The sequence below is a fragment of the Gobio gobio genome (genome assembly GCF_949357685.1).
Source record: "Gobio gobio genome assembly, chromosome: 9".
Classification (NCBI taxonomy): domain Eukaryota; kingdom Metazoa; phylum Chordata; class Actinopteri; order Cypriniformes; family Gobionidae; genus Gobio; species Gobio gobio.
The window spans coordinates 57,043,646-57,055,660 of NC_137115.1; the positions used below are offsets into that span (position 1 = coordinate 57,043,646).

Sequence of the window (12,015 nt, forward strand, 5' to 3'; positions counted from 1 at the left end):
AGATAGATAGATAGATAGATAGATGGATGATATATGGATGGATGGATGGATGGATAGATGGATGGATGGATGATATATGGATGGATGATAGATAGATGGATGGATGGAAGGAAGGATAGATAGATGGTTCGATGGATGAATAGATAGATTGAGAGATGGATGAGAGATGGATAGATAGATAGATGGATGGAGGATGGATAGATAGATAGATAGATAGATAGATAGATAGATAGATAGATAGATAGATAGATAGATAGATAGATAGATAGATAGATGGATGATATATGGATGGATGGATGGATGGATGGATGGATGGATGGATGGATGGATGGATGGATGATTGATTGATTGATAGATAGATTGATAGATAGATAGATAGATAGATAGATAGATAGATAGATAGATAGATAGATAGATAGATAGATAGATAGATAGATAGATAGATAGATAGATGGATGGATGATATATGGATGGATGGATGATAGATAGATGGATGGATGATAGATAGATAGATAGATAGATAGATAGATAGATAGATAGATAGATAGATAGATAGATAGATAGATAGATAGATAGATAGATAGATAGATAGATAGATAGATAGATAGATAGATAGATAGATGAATAGATAGATTGATAGATGGATGGATGGAGGATGGATGGATAGATAGATAGATGGATGGATGGATAGATAGATAGATAGATAGATAGATAGATAGATAGATAGATAGATAGATAGATAGATAGATAGATAGATAGATAGATAGATAGATAGATAGATAGATAGATAGATAGATAGATGAATAGATAGATGGATGGATGGATGGATGGATGGATGGATGGATGGATGGATGGATGGATGGATGGATGGATGGATGGATGGATGGATGGATGGATGGATGGATGGATAGATAGATAGATAGATAGATAGATAGATAGATGGATGATATATGGATGGATGGATGGATGGATGATAGATAGATAGATAGATAGATAGATAGATAGATAGATAGATAGATAGATAGATAGATAGATAGATAGATAGATAGATAGATAGATAGATAGATAGATAGATGGATGGATGGATGGATGGATGGATGGATGGATGGATGGATGGATGGATGGATGGATGGATGGATGGATGGATGGATAGATGGATGGATGGATGAAAGATGGATAGATAGATAGATAGATGGCTGGATGGATGGATGGATGGATGGATGGATGGATGGATGGATAGATACCCAAGGTAAGGGTTAGGGTTAGGGTAACCACCCTAACTCTGGGTGGTTGCTAGGATATTGCTATGCGGTTGCTAGGGTGTTCTGTCTGGTTGCTACTATTCAAAATTATGAGTGTGTTCCAAATAGTAGTGTGAGATGAAATGAGTTTTCCAAAGATACTGATGATCTACTTTTCCCGAAGTGCAGATCGAAACAACCACTGATATAAATGACTCTCTGTGTCCACAATCCATTTAGCGTTGGACAAGGATTCGATTAGAACTACAAACACGGATAAAAAGTGTTAAAAACTACAAACATGGCGGATGTGCGCGTTTGATGGTTAAGTAGAGCGGTTTAGATAAAGGGGTTTGAGAGTGAATAATTATCAGTATTTAACCTCGCGAAAAGATATTTATCAATATTAATCCACATTATATTTCATCCGCGACAACATTGTGAACTTAACCAATTCACTTTTAAATTCATCATTATGCAAATTGCAAACACATGAGAGTCTCCGCATGAAAGACCCGCACGTGTTTCTGCGAAACGGTAGGAAATTAAACTCAATGTGGAGGATTTGAACTGTGACGATGATTGACAGGGCAGGTTAAACTGTGACTGGACGCACGTAACTAAGCAACCCGTTAAAGATGACGAAGTACTGTCGCAAAGCTTTAATAATCTTCTGCTACTCAAAAGTATGTACTTTTCCCTCACATAAACAGTTCATCATGACATCGTGTTTTATAAACTGGCCTGTAGCGCCACCCAGCGGCGCCGGAGCGACACGCGGCTCATGTTTAAAACTGCGTTTATAATGTACAAAATAAAAATAGCAACGCGTATTATTAAAATATTGGTAACACTTTGTGAACATGATTTCATAAACAATGAGCAAACCGATGAAACAGTTTAATATATCAAGTGTAAAATAAAGAAGAAAACACAACCACTTTATTATAATTGTTTTTTAATGAATGTAATGTAACACATTCTGGGTAACTGACAGCAAAAAGTGAACACTGTGAAATATGATTGTTAAATAAAACCTGCATGAAAACACTGATTTACATAAAACAGTGAAATAATTCAACAGTAAAGTTTAATTTACCTGAACTAACAAATCAACCCATTTACAGCATTTATTAATATTCATATCAACATTTACTAATACTTTGTTGTATTGCTAGTCAAAGAATGCATTGATTTGAACAAACCAGACCTTCCAGTAAAGTGTCACCAATTAGAAAAGGTGACCGCGTTTAAAGTAGAGATTTTATTGTAACGAGTTCAGTTGGTGCCAGTGGAGCCGAAGCCGGCCGCTCCTCTCTCCGTCTCATCCAGCGTCTGAAATGAGGAAATCTCCGTTATTATACAGTTCCCCGAGTTACCGTGAGTTTATGAGCGGTTTATAATGTTAACCTGTAACTCCTGCAGCTCCGGGTAACAGATCCTCTCGCAGATCAGCTGAGCGATGCGGTCTCCTTTCTTCACTGCACAAGGAAACATGTCAAATATTAATAATAATAATAATTAAAGCTGCAAGCAGCAATTACCGGGGTTCAAGCCTTTAAACACACGTAACGTTTCATTTAGCAAGCATGTGACCACTCGCAAAGACCACTTATAGCCAATGTACTAAGGAAAAATATAGTTTTTAAAGGTTGTCTGACAGTTATAGCGCCACCTATGGTCCCATCTCAACCCTTTTTTTTTTAGGCGTCCTCGGAGTGCGCCCATACATATGAGTGTTAAATTTACTAGCATAAAAATGACCCATGGGTGACATTGATTGGATTTTTTTGCCACTTCAAAAATCTAAATATTGTTATTGTTCAGCTTTTGACCTGTGTTTTAGAGTCTTGCGGTGGTTTCGTCGCGAACGGTTTCGAAGATATTCCCAAACTGTTTTTTTTTCTAGATCCCACCGTTGCAAAACCATAAGGCGAAACCTGGCATGTTTGGTATCGTTGGACTCGGCACGGATTCAGGAGTCTAAAGAGGTGAAAAGCACCGGCTCGAAACTTCTCAGGCTCCTTAGGGCATCGCGCCGATGACGCATACCGAATTTCGTTCCAATCAGCCTCCATTAACCTTGTCTAACAGATGCTCAAATTTCATTGGGTGATGGTGGACATGTTTTTTGAGATACAACAATGTCCTCATAGACAATCATGGCACCCTGGACAAAGACAGTGCATGCCAATTTTCAAGTCAATCGGACTAACGGATGGATGGTTATAGCCATTTTCATGTTTTTTTTTTTTCATGTTATAGCGCCACCAAGTGGCCAATCACTTTCTCACATGACCTCAGATTGAGCTCATACACACGTGTTCCAAGTTTGGTGAAAATATCTCGTTCCGTTCACTAATTATAGCCATTTTAGTAAAAGTGGCCCCGCCCACATTGAACATTTTGGCTCCCCTTAGTAACCGTGAATCGAAAATTTTTTTTTTTTTTAAATATAATTATTGATAATTACTCTCCAGAGAACATTTCTGCACTGGTTTGGTTCAGATCTGGCAGAAAACCTAGGAGTAAAATTACTCAAAATTGAGTGTCCGTCTTGAGCCAAAGATTCCAACGACATAAGACATTAGGCCGACGCCCAACGCTTTAGGAGCCACGCCCCCATCAGGCCGATTTATTCCTCGCTCACCTTCAAACGGCTCTTTGTTGAAGTTGAAGAGCACGACTCCCAGATTCCCCCTGTAGTCCTCATCCACCACACCAGCTGAAAGACATTACACGCGTGAGGTCACAACACACACACACACACACACACACACACACACACACCAACAGTGAAGGCCGTTCACGTACCGCCCACATCGATGAAGTGCTTCACGGCGAGACCTGAGCGAGGAGCTGCAACACAACACACAGCGTTAAACTCACGACAAAGGGAAGTCACACTCGTCTTATATCTGAGTGAAGCGCTTCACAAACAACAGCAAATGTAGGGCGGGGCTTATTCTGTCTGTGGGGGATTTGATTGGATACTTGTGGTTTGCTAAATACTAGGGCTGTCAAAAGATTAATCGCGATTAATCGCATCCAAAATAAAAGTGTGTTTACATAATGTGTGTGTGTGTACTCTGTTAATTATTATTTATATATAAATACACACAATTATGTATATATTTAAGAGAAAAAAAATATTTTTATATATAAAACATTTAAATATATTATAGATTATATAAATGTATATACATGCAAATATTTCTTAAATATAGACATGAATGTGTGTGTATTTATATATAAATAATAATTAACAGAGTACACACACATATATTATGTAAACACACTTTTATTTTGGATGCGATTAATCTTTTGACAGCCCTAATAAAAACTGAAATGAGTCTAAATTAATAGAAAGTCAAAATGAGTCATAATTATGAGAAAAGGTTGAAACTGACGAATCAAAATGATATGACAAGAGGGTCATAACTTCAACTCTTTCATAGTTCATCTTTAAAAACAATGTATATTTGTCATTAACTCGATTTCAACATTTTCCTCAATTATGACATTTTAATCTCATTGGCATAATTATGACTTTCAAAAGTTTAAACTATGGCATAAATCATAATTGAGGAAAAAGTTGAAACAGATGTTGAAATGTGTAAATACTTGATCTTCATCTCACATTTATGAGTAATTTAAGTTTACAAATTTCAACAATTTTATAACAATTTCATGTCAATTATAATGTTCAAATTTTGACTCTCATAGTTATGACTTAGTTTGCCATAATTATGATTTTATACACCATAATTTCGACTTTACTCATAATTTTTATTCATAAATTACTTAATCCAAATTATGCGTAAAAAAAGGTCAATTTATGAGGATACAGTTGAAATTTGCAAGAACTCGAATGACACACCAAATCATAAATATGAGATTAAAAAGTCGAATTTATGAATGTCTATTTTGATTTGTTAATTTTGACCGTCAATTTAATTTGTGATTTATAATTTGTCCATTTTTTTACTTCCTCATAATTATGACAGTGTATAAAAATCATAGATATAATGACATACTATGATTTCGACTTTTTAAATCTCTTAAGTGTCATAATTATGACCTCGTCAACATGAGTTAAAACTATGGCAGTCGTTTGAATTATGAGGAAAAAGTTGAAATTGAGAAAGTCATGATTTGAAATGTGCAAGAATTTGAATGACATACAAAGTCATTAATATGAGATTAAAACATTTAATATCAGTTTCGACTGTCAAAGTCAAAAGATTACGCCAGTTTGTCAATGATAATTTAAGTCATCATTTCGATTTATTATATCATAATTTCAGCTTTTTCTCATTCTGACTTCTCATAACTATGACTTTATACAACTATTTAAATTAAGACGTCAGTTTGAATTTAGACTTTTCCCTCATAATTATATTTTAGCATGTCAAAATTATGACTTAACCAAATCAAGCTCTGGTGAATCTTGTCTTGTGTGGCGGAAATTAAATAAAATAAAAATTAATTATATATATATATATATATTTATTTATTTATTTTATATTTTTTTTATAAATCATACAAGTTAATATATTAATATATTGTGGAAGGACACGTGACTCGCTCACCTACTCTGCCGTAATATCCGTGTGGAACCGCGATCTGGATGTCGGTCTTAACCAGAGCTTTGTCCATCGGCCCGATACTGTAGTCATACGCACTGAACACACACACACACACACACACACACACACACACACACACACACACACACACACACACACACACACACACACACACGAGAATCCAAGTGAATCCAAGGTCGAAAGATGTGAAGTCACATATGAATGTGAGCGCTGAGAATCACCTGTACAGGTCGAATCCCGCGGCCCGGTTCGATCCTCGGCTCGGTGTCGTGGCGTTTTCTGTCAGTTTGGCGAATTTCAGCACCTTCTGTTCCTCTTGTCCGTTCACCGCGTCGCTCTTGCATCTCTTCTGCGGTGAAACCGCTTCTGTAACTTCAGAGCAGGGCATTTTTACTGACGAGCGCGTGCAGTTCGCGGCAAAACTGAGTGACTGTGTTCTGTATTGTGTGGATTTAAGCGCGCCAAAATCACGCGCGCATCGTTTGAACCAGCCCACCGCGGGAAACGTTCTGAGTGGTGGGCACTGCATGACGTAAGGCGTCATAACGTCACAGGAGAACGTGCAGCATTTGATTAAATGAGTTGTCATTCTTAAACTACATCAGCAATGTTTCCAGACGTACTACAGTCACTATTCTCCCTTTGCCCGTGTACCTAGATCACATTTCAGCCGCGGTGAATCACATCTTTATTCGTTTATTCATTAATAAATTAGAGAGTTAACTGTGATTTAAGTCCAGCGGCTGCAGTCAGGTATTAAATATATATTTCGCTGTAGTTTATATAAAGCTGCTGACCTCTGAACACAAACCCGTTTAAACCGCGAACAGCAGCGACAGAAACAGGTCGAAGCAACATCTTCAACCGCCATTTGTGTTTGATGCATTCTGGGAGTTGTAGTTTTCCCCCCATCGTGCTGTGTAACGGTCACTGATTTGTTCTGTTTAATAATGACGTTATGATATGGTAACGGTCAAGCCGTTTGAACTCCGTCGACTCACCTTCCATCGCGATTCTGTTTCGTTAATTCAGAGTGAAACGGAATCACGTGAAGCGGTTTATCCTGAGGGAGAAACTGGACACCACGGCGTCCTGTAAGCTTTAAATACTCAGGTGAAATTAATTACTTCTGATAATCACCTTGATCTGAGCTTTATGGAAGCCCGTTTCTGCCACAAAATATGCTTTGGTAATTTATAATGACATAAAAAGTCGAAATTTGTCGAATGACACAAAATCATAATTACGACAGACTGACACGTGACTCCCCCTCAGTTAAAAAAAATCTAACTTATGTCATAATTTCGACTTTTTAAGTCATACTTTCGACTTCTCATCTCATATTTATGACTAAGAAGTCATAATAAATGATTTAATCAGGCATGTCACATTCATATACAGTAACTTAAAGGGAAAAAACTACCACTTTTACCATTGAGGCATTCAAATACATTTTCCAAAAATTTCTTTATTTACTGTGAGAAAACATAATTGAATTTAAATATATAACATGAACTAATTTCAAACAATCTTTCCCAGTACCACAGAAATATAAATAGGATTGGCAAGATAGTATCATAATGGGCCGTTAGTGAACATATTTACAAAGACATGAATAATTTGACACTAAAGTGCTTTTATACTGTTCACACAGATATGTTGTTGTTGTTATAACCACAAGTGTCCAGTAGGGGGCAGTATCTTTAAAGTATGAACATGTTACAATCAGTAGTGTGTTTATATCACATGCTAAATTCAGTGCATGGCTTTTTATTTTGCATTTTTAAAGTTACTTATATAAAAATGTCTAATACACACAATATGCATACTGCAGAAATAGTGTGAGTAGTTTGGTAGTATGCAGTGTGTGTGTGTGAAGGTGTTATTGTTCATGAGTAGTAGGTCAGCACGCTCTGGTGGTTTCCACGAATCAGGAGGGTCGGCGGGAGATTCTTCGTGAGCACGTCCAGCCAGGCCATGTACAGATAATCAGAGACAGAGCCTTTCCGGGCGATGGGCATGCTCCTGTAACACACACATGATCAGCGTGCTGACACACACACACACACACACACACACACACACACACACACACACACACACACACACACACACACACATGATGCTGATGAGGATGTGACTTACACCACCACGAGTTTAGCTGCTCTCGAGCTCTCCTGAAGAAGCTCATTCAGACGCACCTGCCGGATTGTCTGTAGACGGCAAAACACACACGTTAGTGTAAACACCAGCGTCCGGGGACTCCCAGAGGGACTTAAAGGCACAATATGTAATTTTCCATCTCTTATGCTGCGTTCACACCAAACGCGAATTGAGCGTCAAAATCGCGTCTAGTTTCACGCACGAACATTTTGAATGCATTCGCGCGTCTGCAGAGAATTGGACGCACGTAGAAATCGAGCGTTTGAAGCGAAATTGACGCGCGTTCAAGGCACTCCAGGAGAAATATGCCATAAAACACCACTCTGCCTCTTTTCATTTTCATTAAACATATATATTAAGCATTAATAGCCACACAAATGTGGTCCAGGCAACTCCTACATCATCTTCAGTACATGTATATTTAAATATCCTTAAAATATAAAGTTATTAAACTTCTCTTTGCCCTCAGTCAAAACGATTTGGCAGACAACAAATTATAGATTCATGAGAGCAAAGCTCGGCCGTTAGATCTACACAAAACGAACCACTACAGGACATCAGAGCCAGCAGCAGACGGCAGAAGGACTGGCCGAGGAAAGGCTGCCTTCGCTTGGGTTATGAGCAGTGATTGCCCGGTGATCGCCTGGATCTCACAACTCCAAAAACACAAGATTATTTTTTTTTAAATAGGCGCTCTCTTTATAAATAAACCACAGATTTGAGCTTTAAACAACTACATTCCCACCTGAAAACGTCTTAAAACTACATTTTGTGACACAATAGTAATGTTTTTAATTTATGCAGGGTTTCTCATACACGTCACTTTACCACGTGACAGCAGCGAGCAGGCTCCTGATTGGTTAACGCGGCGCGAATTGACGCCAAAGTTCAAATTTTTCAACTCGGGCGTCAGATGCGAATTCGCTTCAAACGCGTGAATGCACAAAAGCACCATTCGCGTGTAACGCGCGTATCGCGCAAGACGCTCAATTCGCGTCCAATTCGCGCCATTCGCACGAATGAGGCGGATTCGCGTCCTTCGCGCCGCGCGTAACGCGCCTTCCGCGCCGCGGGACCACCAGACGCGCGTCAACGCGCCTTTCCATTGACTTAACATTGAAATCACTCGCGCCAGACGCTCAATTCGCGTTTGGTGTGAACGCAGCATTATTCAACTCAAAGGCGTGTCTTGACTCTTGAGTGGGCGGAGCTTTTATTCTGCCGCGAGCGCTTCCGCTTCTTCCGCTCGTGTGTGTTTGTAATGCAGCGCTGTTTGATCATATCACACACATGTGAGTGTGTTAAGGTGATGTTCTAATTCTACTCTGGCCGCTACTATGAGACACTTGTTCACACTGCAGTAACCAAGATCATATCACATTTATGCGATATATTAGGGCTGTCAAAAGATTAATCGCGATTAATCGCATCCAAAATAAAAGTTTGTGTTTACATAATATATGCGTGTGTGCTCTGTTAATTATTATTTATATATAAATACACACACACACAAGCATGTATATATTTAAGAAAAAAATATATTATTTTTATATTTAAAACATTGATATTTATATATATTATAGATTATATAAATGTATATACAGTATATACATGCAAATATTTCTTAAATATAGACATGAATGTGTGTGTATTTATATATAAATAATAATTAACAGAGTACACACACATATTATGTAAACACAAACTTTTATTTTGGATGCGATTAATCACAACACCAGATTTACACAATAATGCTGCGTTGACACCAGATGAAGCGTTTCGCGCAAGTGATTTACATGTTAAGTTAATGCAAAGACGCAAATAGACATTCGTTAACCAATCAGGAGCTTGCTCTAATAGTGACAACAATGAGGACACAATCATATGTGGATACCTGGAGCTGTACGATACATCTTCAGACTTTATAGAAACAGAATAAAAAGGATCTCGCTTGGAAGAAAGTGAGTGAGGAGGTCGGACAGTCTGGTGAGTTGTAAAAAACGCTCTTTACTCAATTTAAGCTATATATATAAATATACATATTGAGACTACAAGCTAGCTAAAGCCGGCAAATTGAGCTTATTCTCCGTATTTTAAAACAATCCATGTCAGCCATTTCACAATGAGACGAGCCGCTGGCAGAAGCCCCTCCCATGACACAAATTCACGTCTGTTGTGAAGTCAATGTCACGCGCGAATGAAGCGAGTAAACTCAAAATGTTAAAGCGTCCAAATACGCGAGAATATCGCGATTCATTCACGTCTGGTGTGAACGCACAGTAAGACTAACTGATGAGCTGGAGAACAATAATTAGCGTCTGTCCATCAATGATCCCAACAGTGTCTAATAAAACACATCAGATATTAAAGTCGGCATGAAACGGAAGTTGAGATCATCTTTTACTCCTTATTGTGACGTATGTCCGAGTGAAACGGCTTCTGAAATTAGAAAAAATGTAGGGCGGGGCTTGATTTTGTCCTTCGGGAATGGATTGGATAGTTGGGAGTTGCTAACGAAATGGAGGCAGATTTGAATGCCAGTTTGCACTCAGTTGTGGAGAAAAACTCGATCTATCTCTGAAATAAATGTATTTTCTCTCTAAATCTTCAGACAAACGTGATCATCTCTGAGCTCCGCCATAACTTCCGCTAAGTGAGGTCAAAATACGAGCGTGGTCATAGATATATTGATCGTAGATGCCTCATTTTACTGATCAGCGCAAGCGCTAATGAGGCATCTACGTATATATCTATGACCACGCTCGTATTTTGACCTCACTAAGCAGAAGTTATGGCTGAGCTCAGAGATGATCACGTTCGTCTGATAAGAGGTAAAATAATAGCATAAATACTGCTGGGTTTCTCTCAGAAGCTGATGGTTTCGCTAGATCAGACCCTTATTCATCATCTGGTGTCGTTTAAAGCTGCACTAAAACTGTCATTTGGACCTTGAACCGTTTGGAGTCCACTGAAGTCCATTATATGGAGAAAAACCCTGGACTGTTTTCATCAAAAACCTTCATTTCTTTTCGACTGCAGAAAGAAAGACATGGACATCTTGGATGACATGGGGGCGAGTAAATTATCAGCAAAATTATATTTAAAAGTGAACTAATCCTTTAAGTCAGTTATTTCTATCTTTTGCTGTAGTGTGTCAGAAGGGAATATCAGTTCACATTCCCACAGTCCTTTTGCCATTAATTGTAATAATCCAGTGAGAAGCACCTCAGGTGTACCTCAAGGCTCTGTCCTGGGCCCGCTTCTGTTCACTATCTACATGTTAATAATCAGATGCTATGGATTAAATCTTACATATTGTGCCTTTAAAGGATTAGTTCACTTTCAAATAAACTTTTACTTATAATTTACTCACCCCCTTGTCATCCAAGATATCCATGTCTTTCTGTCTTCAGTCGAAATGAAATAAAGATTTTTGATTACAACATTTCAGGATATTTCTCCATATAATGGTAGTCAATAGACCCCAAACGGTTCAAGGTCCAAATGAGAGGTTCAGTGCAGCTTCAAAAGGGCTTTAAACCACATCAAGGGCTTTAAACCACATCACGTTTGGTCATTTGTTTTCAAATAAATAAAGTTTAAGTTTTATAAGCACAAATGCTCGCTGTGCTCTGTTCAGTGATGCGCGCTCGTGACGTCACGTAAAACGCAATTACGTTGAAAAGGTCGCGCTAGACGCAGGCGGAAGTACCGAGTCAGTGTTTACAAATGAGCGGAAGGAGAAGCGTATCCACATATTCAAACGTCTTTGACCCTGCGTCTAGCGCGACCTTTTCAACGTAATTGCGTTTTACGTGACGTCACGAGCGTGCATCACTGAACACAGCACGGCCAGCATTTGTGCTTATAAAACTTAAACTTTATTTATTTTTAAAAATGACGATGGTTTGGCTAGATAAGACCCTTATTGATCGTCTGGAACCGGTTGATGTGGTTTAAAGCCCTTTTGAAGCTGTACTGAACCTCTCATTTGGACCTTG

At 38.4% G+C, this 12,015-nt stretch overlaps 2 protein-coding genes across 3 annotated transcripts in view; both read right to left on the reverse strand.

The window, feature by feature from the left end:
* Positions 1 to 2,201: 2,201 nt before the first annotated feature.
* Positions 2,202 to 6,724, reverse strand: dut (deoxyuridine triphosphatase). Of its 2 annotated transcripts, XM_079824857.1 has the most exons (7): positions 6,649 to 6,724; positions 6,073 to 6,223; positions 5,834 to 5,925; positions 4,056 to 4,100; positions 3,892 to 3,966; positions 2,652 to 2,722; positions 2,202 to 2,576 (listed from the first exon to the last, which is right to left on the reverse strand). In XM_079824857.1, exons 1-7 carry the CDS (start codon positions 6,707 to 6,709, stop codon positions 2,520 to 2,522), a joined length of 552 nt encoding a protein of 183 aa, XP_079680983.1. In that variant the 5' UTR covers positions 6,710 to 6,724; the 3' UTR covers positions 2,202 to 2,519. The 2 variants fall into 2 exon arrangements, with proteins under 2 accessions (XP_079680983.1, XP_079680982.1); XM_079824856.1 differs by lacking the exon at positions 6,649 to 6,724 and having other exon boundaries at positions 6,073 to 6,575.
* Positions 6,725 to 7,740: 1,016 nt separating this feature from the next.
* The window catches only part of slc12a1 (solute carrier family 12 member 1), a gene marked incomplete at both ends in the record, with an annotated part of 58,378 nt that continues 54,103 nt past the window's right edge, over positions 7,741 to 12,015 (reverse strand). Inside the window, 2 exons of the mRNA XM_079825088.1 lie at positions 7,741 to 7,876; positions 7,997 to 8,064. Coding sequence (XP_079681214.1) covers positions 7,741 to 7,876; positions 7,997 to 8,064 — 204 coding nt within the window. The remainder of the gene's footprint in view (positions 7,877 to 7,996; positions 8,065 to 12,015) is intronic.